The sequence below is a fragment of the Equus przewalskii genome, chromosome 13, assembly GCF_037783145.1.
Source record: "Equus przewalskii isolate Varuska chromosome 13, EquPr2, whole genome shotgun sequence".
In the NCBI taxonomy this organism is placed as follows: Eukaryota; Metazoa; Chordata; class Mammalia; order Perissodactyla; family Equidae; genus Equus; species Equus przewalskii.
The window spans coordinates 11,149,414-11,176,688 of NC_091843.1; the positions used below are offsets into that span (position 1 = coordinate 11,149,414).

Genomic DNA, 27,275 nt, shown 5'->3' on the forward strand with positions numbered 1-27,275 from the left:
CCTGAGAGGGGCTGATTTTTTCTGAGACAAAAGAAAGAAAAAAGAGTCTACAGGGATAAGGGAGTTTTGCAGTTCAGCCATACTTCTTTCTGCCCCCTCCCCGCAAAGACCTTCGTGTGTTCTGCACGCAAAACACTATGGACAGTCTGGAGCTAATAACCATTTTCTGTATAACATCTGGTTTTTTTTAGAAATCAAATGAGTTATTTATAATATAGAATATTTAAGTTGGGGTGTGGTCATGGTAAATATCCTTACACATCAGATATATTTTGATTTAGAGAGAACGGCATCTATTTGTTATCCCTCAACTAAAATACCTCAGCCCCAACTAGAATGTATATTAGTCAAGGCATCTTTTTAAAAGACATTATTTTCATGCTCATAAGATGGAAAGGGAAATAAAAAAAGGAGTCCTATAATAGGTGCATTTAATTCTCCCCAATTTAAATTTAAGTGGTACATCTTTAAGGCAATAACGATATTCCTTTCTTCCCCCATCAGGAACGTTTCCATCAATGGATTTCTTTAATGTTGATGATGGTTGGTGCAGTTTGAGGGAATCTGTATTTAGTCAGAAAATGCTTCAATAGAATGACCCACCAGATGGGCCCCATAACAAAGCACAGAGGCATCAACCACCACAGACATTTGGTGCTTAGAATAATAAAAAGACTATAAAATTAGATTAGTTGAGTCTAATTTGGAATTGGTATATTCCCCATGCACCCTCGCCGCTCTTGGGCAGATAAAGCCTTGAGATTTAGCACTGTGTCAGAGCAGGAGACTGCAACTTCCAGTAAAAGGGAGTCGACGGAGAGGGAGAGAGGAAAAAAGCATTCTGGGAGGTCGCGGAGGGCAGAGCAGTGACCTCCAATGATTTACAGGCCTTTAGCTTAATGAAATTGTTTCAGTGACATGACGGTAAGAGCTCGTAATGGATTGGATGCCCTAATGTAATGAAATTACTCCCTTCTGCCTAAAAAAAAAAAAAAAAAAAAATGCGCAATTAATATTTACTGAGACCTGACAGCCTTTGGTGCGCTCGTCTGTGTAGTTCTCTCAGACAGTCAGAGAGGAGAGACGGAGCAGCGTGGCAGACAGGCTGGCTCTGCGCGAGCTCCTGGCGGGGAGGAGCAGAGCCTGCAAGGGGTGGAGGGACAGGCGCTCCCGTGGCTAGGGACGCCCGGCCCGGGCCACTCGGCTCCTCAGCGCTGCCCCCACTCAGCCTTCATGCTCTCCCCTTGCTTTTCCACAGGCAACTGGACAACAACCACATCAGCTGCATTGAAGATGGAGCCTTCCGGGCGCTGCGCGATTTGGAGATTCTGTGAGTTGATTTTGCGATCGCTGCCTGTGTGCGTCCGTGTGAGGAGAGAGGGCGAGTGTGTGCGCAGGGGGGTCCGTGTGGATGCATTTCTGTATCTTCTGCTGCAGTGCTATTAAAATTGGGAACCGGGAGATCCCTCCGGCTCACCTTGGCCAAAGTGTTTGCAGGCAGCAAAGTGTGATTTCTCACCTCCCACAAACTGGGGTTCCTGCTAATTAAGTCTCAATTGAGCCCTTTCTCCTCCTATGCTCCGCGGTATTTGTTGCTGGGTGAGACAGATGGGCTGGAGTAGCCCCCCAGCGCCTGGCAGAGCATTCAGGGAGAGTCTGTTTGAGTGTGGGCATGTGAGGAGACAGGTTACAGGTCTGGGAGATGAGAGGGGGCGGCACAGGGGGTCGGCTGGAATCACCCAGAATCAGAAGGGGACCTTGGCACCGGAGTGGGGGGAGTGCGAAACAGCCTGCTAAAGTCCAGTCATTGCCATTGCTCCTGGGATCTCATCTCAGATTTAAATCCAAACTTTAGGCAGTAACCTTAAAGTGACAGTGGGGGAAAAGATGAGGGGAGGCGGACCCTCCCCAAAATCCCACTCTATATACCTTGTCTAGAAAAAAATGTGTAGCTGCCTCTCTGTGTTCTGGATTTTCAAAGGGGTCTAGCAAAGGAAACCTGATTTCCAGGGGGGAAAGTCAGCTAGGAATCATCTTGGGGTCATTCAAAGTAAAGTTGAATTGTGTAAGAAAACATTTTGATTGTTCTCACCCAAAGCTACACTTCTAGCTGTCCCTGGTTTGGGGAAGCCTGATTTGGGGAAGCCTAGTAAAACTTGTGTCAGGAGACGTGTGGTTTTGTCCCGACCCAGCCCCTAATTAGCTGTGACCTTGGGCAAGTTCCTTCTGCCCTCGGAGCCTCAGTTTTCTTGTTTGGAAAATGAAGGGTTGGTTGCTGTATGTTGAGGGTGACTTCCCCTTTCCAAGTTCTGGAATTGCTTGGTTCTAAAAATAATTCTGGTGGTACATTTCTATCCAGTGAATGATAAGGGTAGGATCTGTTGAGCATCCCCCGAAAATAAAAAATTAGATAGTCACCAGGTTACATATCTCTGACTTCCAGAAGAATGAATAAATGTCGAACACACAAATGAATGAATATATTAAAATGTCCCTTGGCACATAAAGGAAGGAGTAAAAGGTCCTCCTTCCACCTTCCTTTTCACCTGGCCCCGCAGACAGTAGTGACGGGTTGGAGCAAGCCTCCCCACGTTGTGTGAGAGGAAGGTGATTCCAAGAGGAATCACGGGAAATAAAAGGGGATGCTGATGCTGCAAGCTGCTGGAAATCTGATGAAAGCCGAGAATTCCCGGTACAGAAAAGGCAAGACCCACAGCCAGGGAGGTCAGGTTGTCATTCCTAAGATGGATGGTCTCTCCTCACCCAAACTCTGACCCCAGAACCGGCAACAAATGCGTGTCTGCTAGGGAGAGGATGCCAGCCCTAGTTTAGTAACCTAGGGCTTCTCTTATCAAGAGGCAGGAGCTGAGAAGGGTAGGCATGATTTTCCCTGCCTGCAAAAAAGCCTTTGTAAAAAAGGGCTGCTAGGAGCATATCACCCTATTCTTGAGGAGGATTAGAAAATTCCTTGGGAAGAGACCAGGAAATGGAAGTCACCAGCTGCCACGAAACAGCTGTGACGACCTGACAGCCCACATGTTAGTTCTCTCTACTAGCAGTGGTGTCATCTCACCTCACCAGCAAGGCTGTTGGTGGGAGAAGGAAGGGCATTACAGTCAGACACACCTGGGGGTGAATCCCAGATGCAGTGGGACTTTGGCGAAGCTACTCAACCTCTCTGAGTCTGTTTCCTTGACTTTAAGAAGAGACACTTTCTATACTACATCGGAGGGGCTCTCTAACTTCCCTTCCACTTCCGTAACTTTCTGCCGTGCCCTCAACCCCATCAAACACCTGTCTGGGACAGAAGTGGACTGTCCCTCTCTATTCAGATGTTTGTTATTAGAAAAAAAAAAAGTTGGTATCGAAGTACACCAGGTCTCTCAAAGTTGAAGCTTAAAAACCTATGATGAAACAACAAAAAAGTCCTCATTCCCCATCATTGCAAAGACGCCCACAGGATCTGATTAGTTTATCTTTTCAATTCCAAACAAAGCCAGGTCAATAGCTTTGTCTTAAAGACGCTCTCATTTGTCTTCACATGGCTAAGTACTTAAAATTAATCATAATCAGTTATTCCATGGGTTTTTAATTTCCAGCCGAGGCACACGGCTTTGGAACTATCCATCTTAATGGTGAGCCGTTCTGAAATTGGCTGGAGCTGACATCTCCATTTAAAGACTCTCCCCTCCCAACCCCCAGACCTTCCAAATCTCATCTACACATTGACATTTTATAATACTTCTTTGTAATCACAACTTAGACACCATCAAGAATCTTGACAATGAAATAAATAGTAACTAAGTGAGGGCGTCATACATCAACTTAATAAATTCTTCAGAGAGAGACAGAGAGGAGTTCAAAACACCCCAGAAGGGTCATCTTTAAGTATCTAAAGCTTTAAAAGTCTGCAAATTATGAAGACAAAATAGAGTATTTCAGGTGTGTTTTCTCTCTGACATGAAGTACAAAACAAGGAAAGACTCATGGTTATCTCATAGAAAGCTCTCTCAAAATTAACTTCAGGAGAGTTTGTGGATGTCAACTGCTAGTGGAAATATTTCGCACAGGATTACCATGTTATTCCACGCTTTCTGTGGATGGAAATGCCATAAAACTTCTTTCCATCAGGACCGAGGTTAGTGTCTCCAGTTACACTGCATGAGAATTTGGGAGGTGAGTCTGGGTGAGAACCGATGGCAGTGAGGAGTGAGGAACTGATGCAAGGTTGGAAAAGACCATGAAATCCACCCACCTCACCCTCGTAATTGGCTCACGCACAATGGGGGATGTCCAGCGCAGAGTACAGTGGACAAAGGAAAAGAGCCACCACCCTCCCCTTTTCAGGTAGCCGGAAAAGGGAGTAAGAAGAAAAGCATAGTGCAGGTGAAACCTGTCAGGGCTTCTGTGGGGGAGGACTCACAATGCAAATGCTCATAGCTAGCATTTCTTGTGCACTTACTCATCCCCAACACCATTACTAGTGCTTTCACATGCATTATCTCTTTGCGTCCTCACCGCCCCTCCATGAAGCTGCTGTTATTGTCTTCTTCCTTTTATAGAGGAATAACCCATTTCAGAGAAGACAAGTAACTGCTTAACTAGTAAGCAGCAGAGCCTGTGGGATTAACCATTCTACCAAGCTGCCTTTCTGGTCTGTGTTGCCAAGGCTGTCATGGTGTTGGCTCCCCTGAAGCATGGTCTACGTGTGCTGCAGAGGGATATGAACTGGCCCCCCAGAGCTGGGCTAGCTGAGCCATCAATGACTCACAATCCTGCCGGGGAGAATGTCGGAGCTTCCCACAAGCTTGTGACTTTGTCCTTCCCTTTACCCAGTTTACAGGTCCCCACAAAGTTGAAGGTAAATCAAACTCGCAGGGGGAAGAAATAATGCTGCTTTTTCACTGACTTACATTCGGATCCCAGAGATGGTGTATTCTCACTTCGGGACATCAACACTTGACTTTGGCACTCAATGATTTAGGGGGTGCTCTCCGGACCTCCCGAAAATTCAGCCCCAACTCTCTGTATGGCACTTAAGCTTCTTCACTGAGGGCCCCCTTTCGGTGAGGCGGATGCCCTTCTGCTACCTGAATCATTGCCCTTTCATTTCCACCTGTTCTATACATTTGGTGGTTCACATCCAAGGTTTTCTCTAAGCAAGGTATGCTGATACTGCCGTCCAGTGTGCCAAGACCACATTTCCAGCCCTGTCTGGTCAGGAACCATTTGTGGGGTGCTCTGAGCTGTGGGTTTCTAACCTCTGCCAGCAAGGTTAGGACAGCCAGGCATCTCACCAATTATACCAGGCTCCTCCCTGCCCAACATGCCATCCTGCATCAGAAAAATGTTTAATGAAAAACATATTAAGAATACGGACAAATGAAACAAAATTCAGGAAACCTAGTTAATAAAATATTTATCTAATTCTTTTTCAATAGTAGTGCAGGAGGAAAGAAAAAGATTTTCAGACATTGTCTCCTGACTACATGTAGCAAATCAGAAGTTCAGTGGACATGCTGCCAAAAATGCCAGACCAAAGATGTCAGGAACACATCCTGAAAATGCTCTCATCTCCCAGTGAGTGGTCTGCCCTTGATAAATCACTGGTACCAGCTAAATTGCATGCAGATCCACAGGTCTGCAGATAACCAGTGTGTGCTGTCTTGAAGGTCTTGCTCCCATCTATGTCACTTGCCAATTTTGGAAATTCAGTGACATTATTATACACTGGTCCTGGAAGGACCTTAAATGTCTCCAGGACGACCTCTTATTAGTGAGATAAGACACACAGGGGCTGTGAGCAGGGCCAGGACTAAAGTGAGGCCCGTGCCTCCTAACATTTTGCACCTTGGACAACCCCACTTCCCTCACCCTAGTCCCGGCCCCGGCTAGGAGTCTTGCCAAGACAACATCAAGTTGGCGGTAGCCAAGGGACTAGAACCTGAGTCTCCGGACCCCTGATCCCATGTTCTTTGCCCTTACTGGGCAGTTCCATGCGATAGGCTATTCAGAAGAAGACCCCGATAAGATTGGGGATCCTAAGTGCAGTTCTCTTTGCTAAACTCATCATTAAGTGTTTTATATTATTTAGGAGGTTGGAGGGCAAACTTTAGTCCATGACAGAATCAAAGGATGATCTTGCTTTCAGCTCTCTTGAAACCAGAGGTTGCAAACTGGACTACAGAGTACATTGAGTCCACAAATGAGGGTTTTTTGTCCTCTACTACCCTGTAGTGTTTTTTAAAATTGAAATTAACATTTAATATTTAAAATTTATGATATTTTTCATAAAAGTCCAGATTTCCAGCTTTGGACTTTTGGCAAACCCAGGGCTGCATTTCTGCATTGCGACAGTTGCAGCTGCATACCCTCCTTAGATGGGCGTGTAGACTCCACTTTCCCACCAACCTCCACTCATGTCAGTTACCTGCCAGCCCAGGCAGCCCCCACTGTAATCCATCTGAGAAGCAAGGACACACCGTGTGCCAGCATAGTGCTGGATCCGGGGACAGTAAAGCTTAAAGAAGTGAGCAGGTGCTCTGGTGGATCAAGCTCTGTGGGCCAGAGCTTACCAGACTTGTTAAATGGACATGTACAGACAGAGAGTGCTGAGTGGTGTGGAGTCCAAGACTCCCAAAGTGAGCAAGGACACCACAGAAGCCATCAGGAATGTCTCAAGTCTCGTCTTCTGGGAAGTTCTTCTCAAGAGTTGAACTAGCCTCCAAATTCCCTTTGATTTTACAAGAGTTGTAGTTAGGTTTGTGCATATGAAGAGAAGTAACAGGTGAACACCCCCTGCCCTGTTTCTTGCTCCCCAGGCCCCTGTGTCAACCTGTGTACTAAGCTCCCTCTCAGCCCACATTTAGAGAAGAGAGATTGAAGAGTTAAAGCAGTGATAGGAATTAACCAGCCTTTTAGGGTAGTTCTAATTCAACCACATCCAGGTGGGTACAACATGGCCTGACCCTGAGCCTCACTTGTAGACACAGAGAATGGAAAATAAAGTCCTTTCTTGGTATAAGAAGGAGGCAGTGAAAAGAAATTGACAATGGTCCCGATGCCCAGGTCAGGGTGTGCTCACTCTTCCAGCGTGGGCTTCTTGACCTGGCAGAGAGTGCTGGGCACTGCGTCTTGGGACGTTCGTAGACACTGTCAGTCCAGTTCAGAAAACCCAGAAGTTTAATGCAAGTGGAGATCTATCCTCTGGGTATGGAACTAGATGCTCTGATTAACAAATAATAATGTAATATCATATAATACAATGATATCATAAAAATTGTTGATATGGTTATTATAAAAATTATAATTGCTGTTACAGCCTCCATTTTTTAGCATCTGCTCTCTTCCAGGCACAATGATAAGACATTAGATTGCAGCATCTTAGGGTAACCGTCACCACAACCTTACGAGATGGATGCTGCTAATCTCTTCATTTTACCAATGAGGAAACTGAGGCTTAGAGAAGTCAAATAACTTGGCCGGAGTGCCACTGACAAGTACAAGGGGACTACTCTTCCACTATCAAATCCACCTTGCCTGATGTCTGAGCCCCTGCACTTAACTGCTCTGCTACAATAAATAAAAATTTTAAAATACGTACCAGAGGGGCTGGCCCGGTGGCGCAGCGGTTAAGTGCGCACGTTCTGCTTCTCGGCAGCCCGGGGTTCACCGGTTTGGATCCCGGGTGCAGACATGGCACCGCTTGGCATGCCATGCTGTGGTAGGCGTCCCACATATAAAGTAGAGGAAGATGGGCACAGATGTTAGCTCAGGGCCAGTCTTCCTCAGCAAAAAGAGGAGGATTGGCAGTAGTTAGCTCAGGGCTAGTCTTCCTCCAGAAAAAAAAAAAAAACGCACCAGAGAAACAATTATGTGCGTTAATGAGATTACTAGCTGTCGTAAATGCCCAGAATAATTCACGAACCATAGTTTTTCTTTTTGAAAAGTTGACCCATGGGCCATTCAGCTAAACCTATGACCTCAGCATCACATTCAATTCCACAAAACTGCCTGACGTGCAGGTACCAGGCCAAGGTTGAGCTTGGGGGGATTAGCGTCCTCCCATAGGACTGGCACCAATTCAGCTTCACCAAACTGGGTGGTTTGGGGTTCATGTCCTTATTGAAAAACAGAAGCAGTAATACCAACCCCTTAGGCTAGCTTTAAAGGAGATACCACAGGCGTGTGTCCAGCAAATAGCGGATGCCCATCAGGATGCTCATGAAATTGAAGTTGAAGGATACACCTGTCCTCTTCCACTGCCTCATCTCCAGAACCTCACACAAGCCTGGCACGTAGTGGGTAGTCAGTTAAATGTGGACCCAAATCGAGTTGAAATTAATTAACTGAATTGAAGCTTACCCCGCCCCAGCCTCTAGATTCTCCAGGATGTCTCGGCTCTAACAGAACTAATGTAGTTCTTGTCCTAGCATTGTTTTCAGTGTTGAACAATGTAGTATTTACTGAAACAGCACATTTCTCACATTACCTTTGTTTTTTTTATTCCTTGAGCTAAATGGTAATTTTTTTCCTTTTCCTTTTTTCTTTTTAATAATGAACAAAATTAGAGGTACACTGAAAATTGGTGTTTTCTAACAGAGACAAGACTCATTTTCATTTATTTACAAATGTTTCACCTGGGTTTCTCTGGGAGCTGCAAACATTTTTGTTTCAACAGCCTTCAGAATCAGGGTGTTTAGTCATGACATCGTTTTGAATATAGAACTGTCATTGCTTAATGAAAGTCTTAAAATATCTCCAGAATATGATTTTTTTGGTACTGTGCTGCAAATTATGATTTCTTCAGGCAATCAGGATTAAAATTGCACTTTGTGGAAAGCATCGGTAACTTCCATTCAGCCCCCAGAATCCTAGGAAAGGAACTGGGTTTTCTATAAATGGTCGCTTGTGCCACACAACACACCCTCCTTCCTAGTCACCCAGACTGGAAGTTTGATCATGGTCATGCTCTTAAAATGACAAGCTTGCTTTTGAGAACATCAGGTTAAGGAAAAAGTGAAAATTTCTTTGAAATGTAGGATTTTTTTTTCCACTTAAATAAGTGCACTTTAACAGTACTATTAACTAGAATCTGGGGATTTCTAATGGTTTCCATTTTATTTCCTTTTCCTGTTAACTAAAGGCTAGTTTAGTCTCTGAATTGAAAATATATTGGTGTACATTCCTGGGTTAAGAGGAGATGGCAAAGATCGTTGAATTGTTCTTCACCAACAAAGGATCGTGAATCAGCAAGACTCCCGTTACCCAGCTCTCCTATGAGCGGGTACTTAGGTGGAATCAGGTAATGGAAGTCTCACTGTCCCCAAGGGCCACGGACTCCACCCACCAGGTCTCTATGATGAAATTCTGGCTTGACAAATTAGGTTTGGGAGCCGCCTTTTGGTTTGCTTTGTCCCACCTAAAACAAAATGGAAAAATAACTCTGCATCTTTGAAAAAAGATTCCAGAGGGTTTTCTCTCAGGGGCAAGATGAGGAGGCCAGTGGGGAGATGCTCCAGAGCTGCTAAACTCGTATGGGGGTCAGTTCACTCCCAAAACGCAGCTTCTGCCCTGATTTGCAAATGTGCTCCTGCACCAATGGTCAGCCTCTGCCCTTTTTCCATCCCCCTGCTGCCAGCAGTGGCTTTGGTGACCAGTATTTGAACATATTCAGTGTGTATCTTGCCCCTTGATCAACTCTCATCTTATCACTGTCGTGGGTCTTCAGGCCAGGGGGCCATGTTCCCTTGAAGAGCTGAACCTGCTAATTGCTGCTGCTGCCACTTCCTGGAATACTGGATGGCTCGGCTCACCAGTCTATTAGTCTGCAGAACTGGGTCCTGAAAGCCAAGATCCTAGGAACTCAAGCAGGAAATTGAGCCCCTCCTGCCAGTTGGCTTTATGGAGGGGAGGATGGCATGGGGAAGATACGGAGCAGAGCTGGGGGGGATCAGAGCATCGTTCCTATCATTTCCTGAGCTTCCATCTCCTATCCGCAAAGGCTCTCAGGTGACGATGACGGGTGAAGGGGATGTGATTCCATTTCTCCAAGGTCATATTTGGACTCTGAACTCATCATGGAGAAGCTCTAGAGAAACCAGTCTCTTTTGACTTATAACTGAATCAGAGGACCCCAACTATCGGCCCATAGGTTGAATGGAAACTGCAGACATGAGGTTTGATTTTGTAATTGTTTTGGTCTTTCCAGTGTTTAAAAAAGTTAGAATTAGTTGCCAATGTTTAAAACTCAGATAATTTTATTTAAAAGTATATAATTTCAACTTTCCTTAAATGTCTAGACACTGGCAACCCTGGGCCCACATGTGGTTATGATGGTCTGGGGCAGTGCTGTCTGGTAGGACTTTCTGTGATGAAGGAAATGTTTCAAATCTGTGTTGTCCAATATGATAGCCACTAGACACATGTGACTCTTGAGCGCTTGAAATGTGCCTAGTGCCACTGAGAAACTGATTTTTAAATTTTAGTTCATTTTAATTGATTTCAATTTAAATCAGCACATTTAGCTCATGGCTACCTTATTATTGCACAGCTCAGGTTTAGAGCTGAGTGGCGAGTACCCCATTTGCACAGGAGATGCCCTCTGCAGAGCTCCATAGCTCCTAGCAGGCCTGCTTTTCTGCTTGCCCTGCTCCAAACCTCTGGAGCCACTTCATATTTATTAGGAAGCACAATGTTTAAACAGTGTGTTTTCTGAAGTTAAATACTTTGAAATATCTGCCACTCCCCTCAACCTCCACTCTGCCCTTTCTCTATCTTAATTTAGACATCTGGATCTTATACCCGCAAAAAACCCATTTTCATTGGAACCCAGGAGTATGATTATTAAAACCATCTCCCACTAAGGCAAAACTCTTTCTGTGTGAATTAGTTTCCTGATCCCAATTATTCACTTCTCCCAGCCCTGCAAATGCCTTCCACAAAGTCAACTGGGTGGGAAAATTGCTCCCGTGTCTGGACCCATCCCTTCTCCATACATAAGCTATAGATGCAGCAGCTCCTTAGGAAAGGAAGCCCATTAACCCCATAGCAGCAGAGCCAGATATCTGCATAAAGAGAGAAAGAAAAACAGCCAAAACCATGCCACTTTTCCCCAGCAATATTTCAAATGCTGCACAGTGGGGGCTGGTTGTGACTTTCAGAGTTTGGCCAAGTGTCCTGTCTTTATGCAGATCTGGGTGTCCATAATCTCTTTCACCACTGTCTGGAAAACTATTCCCATTCCAAAAATGCCATTCTTGAGCCAGCACCAGCCCAGATGGAATCGGGGAGTGGAATTGCAGACTGGAAAGACCCTGCAGGTCAACTGGTCCCACCATTTCATTTTAAGAAAAAGAAAGTCCCCTAGAAAGATTAAATGACTTGCCTTCAGCTGTAGGAAAATTTCACCAAAGAACCAGGTCAGAAAACAGGTCTATTGAGTCTTTATCCAATGCTGTATAGTGCCATTCTACCTTCCCCTTGTATTAGCAGACAGGACCAAAAATTGGTGAAGCCAGTCTCTATGCCCTGTCCATCTCGTCATCCCTTAATCTCTAGCATTTTGCCAGAGGGAACATTTTACAGTCAGCATGGAGACCACACCCTCCCTTTCTAGAGCCCCCTAGTCCTGTGGCCATTGCTTGGTGCATGACCACCCCCAGCAACAGGTTGCTGTCCAGTCAGAGGGCAATCTGAAAAGAGATCAAACTGTACATCATTGATCCCAGCTACTAGTGGTACCCAAGGCTCAGTGAATAAGCACAGAGGGCCCCTGCCCATCATTGAGCCTAAGTTGGCCAAGATGTAAATTGTACCCAGCTCCCTGAGAGAGTCCCTCCTTTGCAAATATCAGTGAGTAAAAGCTGATTGTCTCTGACATCTCAGCCCAGGAACAGAGTCATGTGCCCTGTGCAGTTTTTTTCTGCCAACAGTGCTGAAGCCACACAGTTCTGAACTATACACGAGAAACAGCTTACGTTTAGCCACAGAACTGATGAGTAGCATGCGGAAACCAGACCAGCACTCCTGCCTGGCAGAGCACAGTTTCACCCTAGAAACAGAAACTCTTTCAGAGCACTTTGTCTCCAAGTGATGATAGTGGGGAAAAAAAGCATTGGATCATTTTCAACCGTGTAAAGATAGTGCATTTGAATGGTAGGTTCCGGGAGCATCTCTCAGCTGGTACCTGCCCTTCAGGAGATGCAGTGTGGAAGGAAGGCTTTAGCCACAGAATATTTTGATTTTATATATGCGTGACATATGTTAAATATATATGATAGATGTCACACATATGTTAAATATATATATATATGATTCAAATTGTTAAATTAATCTATTTGGTTCAAAGACCAAAAACGCATCTGCAGCCAAATTCAGCCCCTGGGTATGTTTCATTTGTGACTTTTCTTCCTTAAGGTGATTAATCACCAATACAAAAATACCAGGAGACTTCGTATAAAACTTCTAGATGTCTGGCTTTCTCTTGAGGGAACAGTGGCAGCACTGCACCCACACTCCAGCACAGCAACAGTCCTTTGAATGAGAAGTGATGATCTCGTGTAGCGGAGCTGGCTTTACTACGGTCCCCACACGACACGGCACGCTTGCTTACTCAGATGTCAAGCCTCGCTCCCATAGGCAATTGAGTTTGTGCTCCCAGATCAGCCCAGAAGGCTATTTAGGGTGGAAATTTATTTTTGTCAAACAATGCCAAAAGCATTACCTTTCACATTTGGAAACTCATCCGTCCATTCAGTAAATATTGGGTAGTCCTGTGTGCCAAACACGGGCTAGGTCCTGCCTATACAACAGGGCACAGAATAGACATGTCCTCTGTCCTCTCTTAGTGTTCACATCAGTGGTATTTATGAACTTTCCCCATCTTCCTCTCAACTGGCTAAAATGCAGCTGAGGTGGAAGTGGTCCATTTCTCCCCCCTCTCAAGTGCAAACTCACCTGTCCCATTATGTAAGTTGGAGGTCATTCTTTCATCCATCCTCAGCCCACTGCAGACTTCTTGGCAGCTGCCTGATTTCTAAATAATGTAGTAGACAAGATTGATTGTCCAGGCTCCCAGTTTATAGATGATGAAATAGAATTAGGAGACTGAGGCTGTCTCATTCATGTTGTGGCTTAAGGGACATTTTACAATTAAGTTGGTCACTGGGAGGCAGTTGAATCATTCTGAATCACCACTAGGCAACATCTGTGGTGATCTCAATAGATGAGTAAGGAGTTCTTCAAAACCAGGGACCAAAGACACCGGAGCATCGTGAATACTCCCACTATCCGCATCTGATTGAGCAGTGGCGGGATTTGAAGATTCCTCTTTCTCTTTTGATCTTCTACTTTTTACATTTATTTTGGAAGCATCTTTTTTTTTAACGCCGAAGCGGTGCTGGGTGGAAGGAGATGAGTTTCTGCCTGTCATAATATGAATACATAATGAAAGAAGAACCAAAGACAAGCCCTTTTGTTAAGGAATCCGTATCATCAAAGGCCCAAATTGGCAGCTGATTGTTTTTATTTATTTCTCTAGGTTTTACATGACACCTGGAGACCATTTAAAATGTTACTAGGCGGTGAGAGCTCTGTGTTTAAAAATAACGCTCACCCGGTGCCAAATCACTTTAGAGTCGGGTACAAATATTGAGACAAAAACCCCAGCTGTTATTGCTTTGGCTGCTAATTTGAGGTGTCAAATGAGAGCTTGACTGCTATACGTCAGTGAATAAGTCCCCTTGTGAGATCATTATGTTTTCTAACAGTTGAGAGTAATGGCCTAATCAGTGCAGCATCAGTTGTTTTCATTATATGCCCACACAATGGTTATGAGCTTTAATTTAAACGGTCCGCAGGGAGACCAAAGAACTCAGTACTCTGCAGCACCCAGGATAGTCCGGTAGCGTAAGAGAGTTGGCTTCTGCCGTCCCTTCTCCTCTCTCTCCCTCCGTGTCTCTCATTCCTCCTGCCCCATCCGCCCACAGAAACTCATCGCCTGCTCCAAACAGGCCAAAGATGGGCTTTGCTTAAGGAGCAGAGCTGTGCTCTTGGTTCCTCAGGGTAGTCTTAAAAATTCCGATCAACCAATCTAATAGTAAGGACGGCTTTTGGCAGCACTTAGACTTGTTAGCCAAACCGTGACCACAAGGCTTGGAGACACCATTGCCCTCTCTTCTCTGTAGACTCTACTACAGCCTGTGGTCTCAGTGCTGAGCCCTCTCTGTTGCTCAGACAAGAGGCAAGTCGGGTAATGCTGTTGCTTTGAGTATCCTTAGCAGCGGGGCAAATACCACACTCCCTGCCACATGGAAGTCAGGGCTGAGTCTACCACTAACCGAGATGATTCGCTTCCCCCTTGGGAAGACATGGAAATTGGGCAGCCAACGCCTGTCGAAGACCATCCTGTAAGAGGCAGTTTCGTGAATGCTTAAAAATATAGGTCCTGATGTCACACTTTCCTGGATCTGAATTTCAGCTCCACAACTCTATAGCTGTGTGATCAGGGCAGAGTTCATTGATCTTTCTAGAATCCAAAACGGAAATGACAATAGTATCTCAGAATTTGGGGGAGGATTAAATGAGATAATGTATGAAAAATGCTCAGCCCAGTGCCAGCACATAGCAAAAACTTAATAAACCGTATAAGTATTATTATTGTTATTGTTATGGGCATCTTTGTTGGAAGATCTTGGCAAGCTCACCTCAAAGCAATATCCTTTTCTAGTCTAGCTCATTAGAGGAAAGTAGAGAGTTCATGGTAGAACCTATAACATTCAGTTTAGGTTTTCTCAAAGGATGCATTATTGTACATTGTTTTTCCTGATTTCTGGAGTTTCCTAGAGCTTCCAGCCAAATCAGAATAGTGCATAGCTGAGTGAGAAAAGCAAGTTCAGCCTTGATAGGAGGGAAATAAGGGGGCTTCATCCAAAAATGACTGGGTCAGTGCAGTTGGGGAGAGACTGGGCTGAGGGAAAGGCTTGAGGATTCCTCTCCCAACCTCAGTGGACCTAGTGGGCATTCTGTGTGTATTCTCCTAGGGTCAAGTCCACAACAAGACGCCATAAACACACATTCTAACGGGCCAAGCCAGCCAACAGCATTCACATTCCCTGGATCTAGGAGCATATGGAAGGGCCTGATCATCAGCAATAGTCCTTGATCCCGGTGCCACGATGGCTGTCAGTTAGTAGCCACCAAGTAAGACCAAGACAAGCCAGTCCTGCTTTGACATGTGAGCCAGAGAGAGCAGGCACCCGAAGGATCTGAAATGCCCTCAGTTTCATTCCTCTCCCTCCCTGAGCCAGCAAGGAGAGGCAGAAATGAATCTCCAGCCCCTCCCCTTGCAGTCTCCATGCTACCAGAATCCCTCTGTGCTTTTCATCCTTCATACCAGCAGTTTAGATATTTCCCCCAGGGTCCAGCCACAGTATTTACACTCAGCTGCTCCCCAGGAAATGATTTTGCCTACTTTGGTTATGTCTGCCCCTGTGAATTGAATTCAATATAAGCCCTGTTGGAGGTAGTTATATCTTTTGGGCTTAGAGTGCTGGTCATTCGACACCTACAATTGTAAGCACAAGTCAGGGCATCTCTAGGGTCACTTTAAAAAGACATCCTGTTGCCATGGCTGCTGAGGACTCACCAAGAGTCCTTCCTAGGGACCGTTAAGGAGGGAGCCACCTTATTTATCCCTACTTAAAGAGAAGTCACCCCACCTTGAGACAGGGGATGAATGGGCCAGTCTGCCAAGGGGGTCTATCTGACCCAAGGAGTCTGATTCCCCACCTGTGTGGAGGGGAAAAAGAGGGGTTCCAAGAGCGTCCCCAGCTCCAAGGTTGGCACGCTGGGAGACTGCAGTGGCACTTACTGTGGATGCCTGGTTTTGCAATTATGTGATACATGCTCACAGATAATATTGCTCCATTAGAGCCAATTACATAGTGTTATGGACACACAACACGCAGATTACACCCAGAGCCAGGAAAGCACAGTGATAAAGCGATGGCCTAATCGGAGGAGACAGAGGGAAATGTCAGCCTTATTAAGGTTTCCAGGGTGGCATGGCTACAGCTGGACTTAGCTCCTCCAGATCAAAGATGGCTGTCTTGAGTGATGCAAGGAGAGCCACACTTTAGCACTCAGCAGAGAAGAGTGGGGAGCTAAGTTGGAGCTCTCCACCGGTGCTTGCAGCCACCTCCATTGAGGGCTATGTACTGTTTCAGAACTTGGGCCTCTTCCTAAGTACACAAGAGGCCTTCAGTCCCTGGGGCAGCAAGGGACAGCCTATATTCTGCCCTCTATACCTAAGTAAAGCCTCTGTTCTTAGCCTTTTGCTTTGTTCAGTGGTTTTCCAACTTGAGCTTGCATGAGAATTCTCTGGAGAGTTCATTAAAACACACAAAGCTGGGCCTACCCAGAGGTTCTGAATCTGGAGGTGTGGGTGGGGCCTGAGAAGATGCATCTCTAACAAGTTCCCAGGTGATGCTGCAGCTCTGGGGACCACACTTTGAGATCCACTGCCCAAGTCGTTCCATGCCCAACCCGAGATGGTTTCACCTGCCATTTCTTGAACAGGGCCTTCTTCTAGGCTCTGATTCCATCACAGCATTGCAGGTTCCAGGAGCAGTGGGACCCTCCTTCCAGGGGAGTATAAGGTGGGGGCGAGAAGTGTGGCTTCTAGAGTTAGACTGCCTGCTTTTGAATCTCAGCTCTACCGCTTGCTGCTTGGGCTTTCCCGCCAATGTTTTTTGGTTTTATTTTTAAGTTTTGAAAGCCTGTGACCTAATCTACTTTTCTTACAGAGCAGTTAATAGGACTTGCCCGTCATATTGCACTTAATCACTGGCAAAGACAGGACTAGAACCGCCCAGTTCTAGAGCAGCCAGGGGTCAGCAAACATTGTCTATAAAAAGCCAGTTAGTAAATATTTTAGCCTTTGCATGCCATATGGTCTCTGTCGCAACTACTCAGCCGTTGTAACATGAAAGCAGCCGTAGACAATACATAAACGAATGGGTAAAACTTTATTTACAAAAATACTCTGTGTTAGATGGGATTTGGCCTGTGAGCAGTAGTCTGCCAGCCCATGGGACAGACCAGTATGTGACCGTTTCCTCATGCATTCATCATTACTGGGGAGCCCTTGTCTTGCAATGGTACCCCAGTATTTAGCTAAGGAGGACAGGGGATCACAAACTTGGTTTGATTTGTGCATTATAGGACCAGTAGTAAGTTCACTAAACCCCTAGTGCCCTGGAAAAAAATTTAATGCCCCCTTTCTAGTGCTCACAATCGAGAGAGAATGGATGCATTGACAGAGGTAGCATTGTCCAAATAGATCATTTTAATATGGAAAATGATCCCTTTTCATTAGGCTTTTATGCTCCAATTATGACAAAACAGAAAAAAAGACTGAACAGTATACAGGTCAAACTTAGTCTCAGTGTAAATACAGTATTTATAATGGGGTAAGGGCTGGGGCCGGCCCAGTGGTGCAGCGGTTAAGTTTGCACGTTCCGCTTCGGCAGCCGGGGGTTTGCTGGTTTGGATCACGGGTGCGGACATGGCACCGCTTGGCACGCCATGCTGTGGTAGGCGTCCCACATATAAAGTAGAGGAAGATGGGCACAGATGTTAGCTCAGGGCCAGTCTTCCTCAGCAAAAAGAGGAGGATTGGCAGCAGATGTTAGCTCAGGGTTAATCTTCCTCAAAAAGAAAAAAAAAACAGCATAAGGGCTTTATAAGAGAGAAATGGGAGGTAGATGGACTGTCTTTTAAATCTTCTGGGGGGAAATTGCCTTATTTCTAATTCATACTGAAATGCCCATTCAGTAGCTTGTGATGGTGCAAAAACAGGAGGCCAGAACAGTCCTAAAGTTTTATTGAATTAATTTGACCTGAACTTGAGCTTGAAACCTGATGGAAAATGCTGAATTGAGAGCATTTATTTGGAGAAAAACCTCCAACCTGGGTGACTTGCAATAAAGCATATTTTCTCAAAATATCTCCAAGGAGCAGAGCAGGATTGAATCTAGACTCTGGAACTAGCAAAACTCTTCCAGGAGATGGAGGTAAATAAGATGAGGTTGATGAGGTCACCACAGCTTAGTCTGGGCTGGTCATCCAATGGCAGCATGGGGGGGTCTTTGTTGGACCAAACCATTTATTTTTCTGCTGGAGAATCTTCAAGGAAGTTTATAGAACAAGAGGCAGCAGGAGGCTTGTGCACTTATTTCTAGCTTTGGGTGCCAGAGTGGAGATAACAGAGAATATCCATGCCAGGGTAACAATTTGCCCTGAAAACAGGAGGCAGTGTGTAAGTTGGGAGAAATTGTGATGTAAAGAAAGAATACTAAGTCTTGAATCCTCCAGGAGCTCGTGTGCCACCCTGGGTGAGTCCTTACCTCTCGTAGCCTCAAATTGCACATTCTATAAAATGGGGAGAATAATTCCAACCTCAGGGTATCAAATGAGATGAATGGGAAAGTGTCTTGTAAACTATAAAGAACTAAAACAAACACAAGCTACAATAATAGTAGCAATAATTATTGGCCATTGCCTATGCGCCAGGCAGTGTGCTAAAATGAGTGCTGTCCATGCCTTGTTTCAAGGGGATGGTGGTTGGCTGGAAATGTCATCACAAGGGTCCTCATAAGAGGGAGGCAGGAGATCATCATGAACAGTAGGACATGTGACAACAGAAGCAAGAGTTTGGAGTGATGCAAGGAAGGGGCCACGAGCCAAGGGATGTGGGTGGCCTCTACAAGCTGCAAAAGGCAAGGAAATGAATTTTCCCGATGCCTCTAGAAGAAACGCCATCCTGTGAATCCATTTTAGACTTCCGATCTGCAGGCTATAAGAGAATAAATTTGTATTGCTTTAAGACACAAAATTTGTGGTAGTCTGTTACAGCAGTAATAGACAACTCATACAGGCATCCTTCCTGGAGTCAGCTTCTTTGGGTTCAAGTCCTGGTACCACCACTTGCTCCATCCATGAAATGGAGATGATTAAAAAAAAAAGTACTTGCCTCAGAGGGTGATTGGAGGAATTAAATGAGATGGTACAAGTTGAGCCCTTAGCCCAGTGCCTGCCTGGCATATAATAAGCTCTCAGTTAACCTTGGCGATTATTATTATCATCTCATTTAATCACCAATAAAGCTCTATGAAACTGGTGCTGTTATTATCCCTGTGTTACAAAGGAGGAAACCTAATAAGATTAAGAAAACTTACTCCTGGTTGCACAGGCTGGCAGTGGCAGAGCCACAACCTAAACCAGGTCTTTGCCTCTGGGAGCTGTGCTCACCGACTCTGCTCCACTGTGCTGGGGTTATGACAACGACACTTCCATTGAATGCCAGCTATTTAGGCTGGGGCACGAGAACCAGATAGAGCACAGTGCTCCCATCACAGGCAAAAGCCGCCAAGACTGGAAATCAAATAATCCGTGTTTATTAGGGAAACAAAAACTGTAGCTGCCATGGAGACCAGTGTCCAAGAGGTTACCAACCCTCTGACATCCCTTGGCTGGCCAGCCCCACACAGCAAATCATGAAAGTCTGAATAGCGTGTTTAGTCATTTTGGTTCTGGAATAATTGCTATTATCGTAAATGTTTTATGGCCCTCATTACGGCTCGCATTTAAATATCAGTGTAGTAATACGTTAATAAGTCATCGCTACCGGACTGCTGCCGGATGCGGTTCCAGCCCAAGCCCTGCATGTAACTGCACTGTATATTTAGCTGAATTAGGGCTGGCTGCGAACTCAACCTGACGTTGAGTGGCTGGGCATGGTCAGAAGCAAGGCTCTTTGCTGCAAAGACTTCTTGTTCTTTGCCTTTGAGACATGAGGATGCTCGGATTTTTGTCTAGTTGTCAGTCAACGACCCTAACTAGGTATCCCCCAAGTGTGGAGCCTAGAATTCTAGGATGGACAGCAGAGGAAATGAAGGTATTGTTTCTGCCCCAGAGGCATTCCTAATCTGATGGCGAAGGGGTGGCGGCGACATAGTTCTCACTCCCAGGGAGCTCCTTGGCAAGTCAGGAGACCCTGGTCTGAAGTGAGTGACAGATTCTTCAGCCCTCTCTGATGAGATATTCCGAACACTTCCTGGGCGGATGGAGATAGGATGGATTAACACACACACACACTCTTAGAAAAGATAAGCCACGTGAAACAAAACTGCTACAGAGGTTCAACTTCATAAAGGCCAAGTGTCTGCACTGGTGCATTGGTAAAGTTAGGGAGTTAGCAGAAGCAGGCAATGTAAATTTGGTCTGTTCATTCCTCTTTAGTGTACTATATGCCTGAGATAGTGCCAGACACCTGGTGGGTGCACAGTAAATATGGGAAGGAGGGAGGAAAAAGTATTAGGTTCTGTGCCTTTGGGTAAACAGATTTCCTCCTGGCCTTGTTAGCCAAACAAATGCCAGGAGGCCGGAGGGGATTGAGGAAGAGCCTGGGGTGAGGGAGATTGGGCACTGGAATCCTGCTGTGGGCTAGAGTCATGAGAGGCTGGAGAAGGAATCTGTGCAGGACCCCTTGGGTGGGGTGGGGTGGGTATGGGGGCCACTGTGTGCTAGAGAAATCTCTGTTTCTATTTCATGGATGTTGAGGTAGGGGGAACAGGAATGACCAGGACAGGACTAGAGTTGCTCCACCAATGTCAATAAAATGGTAGTCTCCTTTTACTGAGCACACGCTAGATACTACGCCTTTGACCAGCCTATGAAGTAGGTACCGTTACCTGCCTCCTTCCACCAATGAAGAACCTGTGGATAAAAGATGTTGATAACTTGCTCAAGACCACACAAGTGGGGAAAATAAGACTCAATCTGAACCATGTATGGACCAGGCCATGGGGCTAGAGTAATGCACAAGACAAAAAATGTTCCTGGCCTTGTGGGTCTTACAATTCAGAGGGCATTTTAAGAGAAGATAATGTGTTCACCAAGAGCCAAGGGCAAAAGAAATCTGCTTAACCAATGAAGGTTTCCAAAGAAAGGTTCCTTCCTGGGCCAATGGGGGCCTGTAGGAAAGTAAGAGGAGTTAGACTGATGAGAAGGGGATATCTGGGTGGAGCACAGGAGAAGAGAGAGCACAGGAGCAAGGGGCCACCAAGAAGGATTATACTAAGGGCTATATCCCCCTCTTGCTCTTTGGGACGCAGGGTGAGGCAGGTATGGGATCAGAGAGCGAGAACTAGGCCTGGCCTTCATGCATATGGTGACCTCTCCATCTGGGTAGTTGCTGAACTAACTGACCGGAAAAGGCTTTCTCCTACTTAACATTTCCGCTTCTGCGGATGGCTTCTTTGTCTATCATGCTTTCCCTGCGCTTCTGTAATGGGTCCCTCTGGAAGGGTAAGCCCAGGGCTGTACTTGCCTACAGCCTGATTTCATTCAGCAGCCTTATTTTATTCTGGTTCACTTATGGAGCTCACATCTTTCTCTTTCCTTTTCGCTTTACGAAGATACCAGTCAGTGCTAATGTTGCACTGTAGGAGTTCCCATCCATAGTAATGGAGATGCACAAGAAAGAGGACTCAATCCCTGTCCTCAGAGAGCTCACACCCTCCCTTAAGATGTGCTTGAAGAGTCAGAAGATGGCTGGAAGATCCTTACCGAATGACCTCTGCACATAGCCTCCAGCCTCACACCACCGTGGGGCAGTAGCTACAATGTGCAGAGCGAGGAGTTTGGAGCAAGATAGTGCTGAGTTCAAATCCCATCTCCTGAGCTTAGCAGCTAAGAGTCCTTGGAAAAGCTATTTTACTTCTCTGTGGCTCAGCCTCCTCGTCTGTAATATGGAGATAAGACCTACCCTATAGAGTTGTGTGTTACCAAACAATGACCTCTATCTGTTTCATTTTCTCTACAACGAGGACAATGATACATGACTGGCACTGTAGTTGTGAGAATTAGAAATATTGTTGTGAAGCACTCAGCCCATAGAAGGGTTTCAGGAAGTGATACTGTTACTCCAGGTGGGTCAGTAAGTACTGAGAGGGCAGCAGAGGGGAGGAGGGACCCATCTGAGAAAAGGAGCCAGGGATTCTCTTACCATCTGGAGATCCATCCACTTGTCTCCAGCTGCTCCACCGACTGACCCGTGACTGTTGATTTATGGTCCCTCTTGCAGTCACATCCATCCCTCCCCCCACTTTCCATAAGCATCTTTGGTGCCCCCTCAATGCTGCTTCCTTGTTAACCATTTGCCTTTTTCCTCTGTCTCCACAGCACACTCAACAACAACAACATTAGCCGCATCCTGGTCACTAGCTTCAACCACATGCCGAAGATTCGAACTCTGTGAGTAAAGGTCCCTGCTTCATCCCCTGCCTACCACCCTCTTACACAGCCTAAAGTGCGGCACGCTAAGCTACTTATAAAACCTACCGTGCTGTGACCTCTCAGGTGGTTCTTATGTCCAAGTGTCTCCTCCTTCTGTTAACTAAGGGGGGTGTTGGTGAGCGAGGGCAGAGGGGGGAAGGGTCACAGTGCTAGCTGTGGTTCTGAACCACCAGACTGCCATAGACAGATTCATTTCCCTTCGCCTTGGGAACTTTTCTGGACTGTGGAAATCTTTGTGTTTTCCATCCTAATGGAAAAGTTTATTAGTGTTAACATTGTCATGGAACATGTAGAACTGGGACATAATGATTCACCATTTCCTTAGCGAATGTCATGTACCTTTGGCAGTTCTATCATATTGCCCGTGGTTACAATTGTTTTCCCTTCTGGGAACAGTGGAGGAAAGGGAGTCTTAGTCCGTCCTTCTCCTCGTCCTCCCAGCCCCCACCTACCACACTCCCCTGCTCACCGGCTCCCTGGATGATATTCTGATATTAGAATGCAGTACCTTGGTTCTTTATCCTTAATGTGTTGGGTGGACTCAGGCCTTCCAGGCTGTGTACTCAGGAAGCAAATCTCCCCATAACACCCCATACTGAGGGCGGTTCCATGGCCTTTGTTACCTGGGGAGTTCCCCTCCACTCTCAGCCAGAAACGCTTTTGTAAGCTTCTCTGCAAATGAACTCTGTTGGCCTTTCCAAAGGAGTTCATGCTGGATGCTTTTCTTGTGTTGGTGGAGCCTCAGTGGTGTGTACATCACAGGAGTAGGGGAGAGTCAGCCCCCAAGAGTAAAGTGCCTGGCATGTAGTAGACAATAAATGATGTTAATTGTTATATGATGATGATGATGATGATACTACTTACCTAGAAATCTGGACTGAAAAAAACCAGCAACCAGCTTATCTATGGCCCCTGAACAACATGGAATCCACAGAAATTTGAAAATCCCTAGAGTGATTGTTCCCAGAGTTTGGTCCCTAGACTAGCAGTGTCAGCACCACCTGGAACTTGTTAGGAAAGCAACATTTCAGGCCCCACCCTAAACCGATAGAATCAGAATCTCAGGGGCTGGGGCCAACCACCTATTTTTAACAAGCCCTCTGGGTGATTTTGATACCCATAACGTTTGAGAACCCCTGCATTAGCGAGAAAGCGACCTTATCTCTGGTGAGAATGAAGCAAAGACCAATGAGGCAATTTATAAGGAAATGGTACAGAGCACCCTAAGAAGGACATGGAGTTGGGAGTCAGGCAGACCTGAGTTTAAATGCAAGCTCTGCCACTTACTCTGGGCAAGTGTCTTCATCTCTCTGTATTTCAAGGACAGTGAATTAATAAATGCTTGACTCCAAGTTGTGATAACGAAATGTGATAACATGTAAAGTGCCTGGTCATGGTGTGCACTCAACAAATACTACTTCTTCTAAAGGAGAAGAATCTGAGCCCAGTTTCCATCAGTTTCCCAGTTCTTCCTCGATCCCTCATGTAATAACATAATTCAGCCAAGAAAATCCATCTTTTTCGCTCCTTTTAAAAATGGGGTGGTGCAGTAATGGAATTTTAAGAAGAAACCATTGAGTCTTCAAAGATTTCTTCAAAGTCCCCAGCAAACCACGAATGGACTGCAGAAGAGTGTGGCCCAGGGCTCCTGGCCAAGAAGCTGTGAGCAAGCCTCAGGTGTTGGGCCTGCATCTGCCCAGGCAAGTGGGTGGAAGGGAAGAAATACAGTTCTCACCTGCAGAAGTCAGCAGTCCAGCGCCCGTGAGCTGTTCCTCTGCGATTTCTACTCCCCCTCTTGTTATTTTCAGCTTAGGAGCAGCAGTAACGGGAGCTGGGCTGGGTCTACGGGAGCAGGGGAGAGATGGCTAGGTCTGGGTCTTGGGTGCTTTGTTTGGGTGTACGTGGTAGGGGAAGGGGATGAGAGAGACTTTTCTCCTTGATTCTGTTGTCATTCTTCCCCGTGGTCCTGAACACTCATCTGATGACTTCAGATCAATCAATCAATCTCGTCTGTTCTCTTTGCTCCCTGCCTGCTGCCATTTTCTCTTTAGTTTAATTTCAGAGATGGCTCTGTATAGAACTCCCTGGAGACTTCAGCTGACTAATCCCCCTTCACTGTAATTAAAGGTGGGGGGGCAGAGACTGGTGGTGGAGAAGCGGGGAAGAGGAGAGAGGAAGGAAGTCATAAATGGGATTTCTAAAGGAAAGCTTTTATATTGAATTCAGAAAGCCACATTTTATAGAAAATGAACACTGACCCTCTCTAAAAGGATTTGTTGGAAATTCAATTTAGCGTCTGTGGCTAAAAGGCGCCTTTTACAAATTGGCATTTGTATTCATTCACCTTATCTTCTATAAAGGTGGTTTTGCCAACATGGAATATAGTGTTTTCGTCAGCAAAAGATTGCAGGACAACATGCAGGAACCACCTAGTCACCTTGATGCTGTGATGTCTAAATAAGAAATGATAGCCTTGTACGGGCAGGGCCGTAGGTTGGGAAGAGACTGAAGTCTGGAGCTAGTCTCCCCACAATAATAATAAGAGCAAACATTTCTTCAGTGGCTTACCAGGTACCAGGCCTTGTGCTAAGCACTTCTCATGAATCATTTCAATCCTCACAAAAGCCCTCACAAAAGGGCACCAGTAATATCCCCATTTTACAGATGGTAAGACTGAAGCCCAGAGTTAAATCACTACCTAAAGTCCGAGTCGGAAAGCACAGAGCCAGTGTCAGATTCAAGCAGTTTGACATGAGAACCTCGTACCATTCAGCAGAAACAAGAGGAGAAGAACATGTTCCAGGTGAGCTGGGAAAGGAAAGACCAGAGCTGCTGCAGGGCCACTAGAGGCCACCTTCTCCATGTTATTGCCACCCCAACTCACCAAAAATATTGAGAGTAATTAAAATAATTTCCCTTGCCACTCAAGAAGGTTAGACGTCCTGGCAGTGTCCAGGCTCAAGTTTCATGGTCATCGTGATTGCTTTTCTTTCAATCTTAGTATTTGGGATGATACTGCTCAATTTGATCCCCCAAATATGATAGGAAAGGCTGCTTGAAAGCCTCTGCCCAGCTCAACTCTCCCAGCATTTCTGGTGGGTAAAATTCAAAGAGGGAGATCTGAGCCCCTCCACTGCACTGGGCTTTTTTGACAAGAGGCTTCCAAGGAAGTTTGATCACCTCTTTTTTTTTTTTTTTTTTTTGGTGAGGAAGATTGGCCTTGAGCTAATATCTGTTGCCAATCTTCCTCTTTTTGCTTGAGGAAGATTGTCGCTGAGCTAACATCTGTGCCAATCTTCCTCTCTTCTATGTGGGATGCTGCAACAGTCTGGCTCGGCAAGCGGTGCTAGGTCTGCACCTGGCATCCGAACCTGTGAACCCCGGGCTGCCGAAGCACAGTGTGCGAACTTAACCCCTATGCCACCAGGCCAGCTCCTGGTCACCTCTATTCCATTGTCGCACTTGGGAGGGGAGAAATTCTTACAAAAGGACAAAGGGACAGGGGCCACCCATATGTAGCAAGGTTAAGAAGAGAGGTCACTCGGGGCTGGCCGGCGAGGGTGCGGAAGAACCAGCCTAATATAATCTTCCAAAAGGGAAACCTCTGACATTTTGATTATCCCTGAAATTAATCAGCTCAGTAAGGATCTGGCTTACCTAAACCTCGTTTTTGTTGTTCCATTGATCTCTTACCCCTGATTGGAACTGCCGGGAACCTGTTCACATTGATCCGCCTCCTGGGCCCACGCTCCTTGCTTCATAGTGAGCCCTGTGTCCTCAGCTTCCATGCCCTACTGCCAAAGAGGAAGACCGCCTTCCCTGCTAAAACCTAGACTCTCATTCACAGGCTGCGATCTCCTGGCACACGCAAGAATTCCAGCACCACTGCAGCCTGTGCATGCCACCGCAGCCCGGCTCCGCTCCTCCCTTCACCAACACCTGACCCACCGTTGCCATTTTCCTAGGCACCCTGTGTACCCAGTGCTGTGTTCCTGGCCATGGAATATCCCCGCCCTGTCCCCGGCCCCCTCTCTCTCTCAGGACAGCTCACTGATGGGTCAGGAGACAGATCGTTCTCACTCACGCTGCAATTTCCCAAGAAGGCCCAGCGTGGAGGAGGAGTTCCCTCCTCTGCTTGTGCTTTTTAGGAAAGAGCTAACAGCTACCCTCCACCACCTTGTCCCTCACAAGGTGTCCTTTGTGTCCTTGGCACAAAGTGGTCATCTTTCTTGAATCCACGGAGGTCTTGCTTGCCTCTTAGAGCTGAGGTCCTTCTGCTCAGCTGAGGACTTTGTCTCCCCACCCCGGCACACCTCTTTCTGGAGCGCCAGGCGCAGAGGAAGCCATGCTCACTTCAGCAGCACAAGGGTCTGAGTTTTGAAACTCAAAGAGGAGAATTGCTTGGGGGCTCGTTACAGGCACAGTATCTTGGGCCTAGGAACCTATAAAAATGTGTTTGGCCTTAATATGTAGACTCTGGAGTACAAAAAGAACATTACAACATCAAAATTAATCATTTTTAAACAAAATCATAGAAACCTTTTTAAATTTTTTTTCAGCAGAAAGAAAGTGGCATTCTCTGTGTGATATGACCTCATTTAGTGAGTCTGATATGGTAGGATCTGGGGCCCCCTTAGGTTGCCAAGAATCCACAGTGGCCCTGGCCTGCCAGAGGTTTGCATCCATGCAGGGGCCGGGAGGCTGGCCGGCATGCAGCGCAAGTTAGCTGCCCTCAGCCGGTGTTTAGCAACATTGACCTTACACCAAGTGAAGTGTGGTCAAGAGCCCTTCAGCTCTCTCCATTTCAGGCACGGAGGTAGCCTGAGCCACTGCTCCCGGCTGCCACTCAGTATTAGCTGGCTTGACACAGAGTACTTGAAAGTCCCAAGATCGTGCTGGCTGATTAGCATGTCCGG

General features: G+C 46.1%; 1 protein-coding gene across 1 annotated transcript in view; it reads left to right on the top strand.

The window, feature by feature from the left end:
- SLIT3 (slit guidance ligand 3) overlaps nucleotides 1-27,275 on the top strand; it is a 587,735-nt gene that overhangs the window by 419,381 nt on the left and 141,079 nt on the right. The window contains exons 6-7 of the mRNA XM_070569056.1: nucleotides 1,259-1,330; nucleotides 22,246-22,317. Of these exons, the coding sequence (XP_070425157.1) occupies nucleotides 1,259-1,330; nucleotides 22,246-22,317 (144 nt within the window). The remainder of the gene's footprint in view (nucleotides 1-1,258; nucleotides 1,331-22,245; nucleotides 22,318-27,275) is intronic.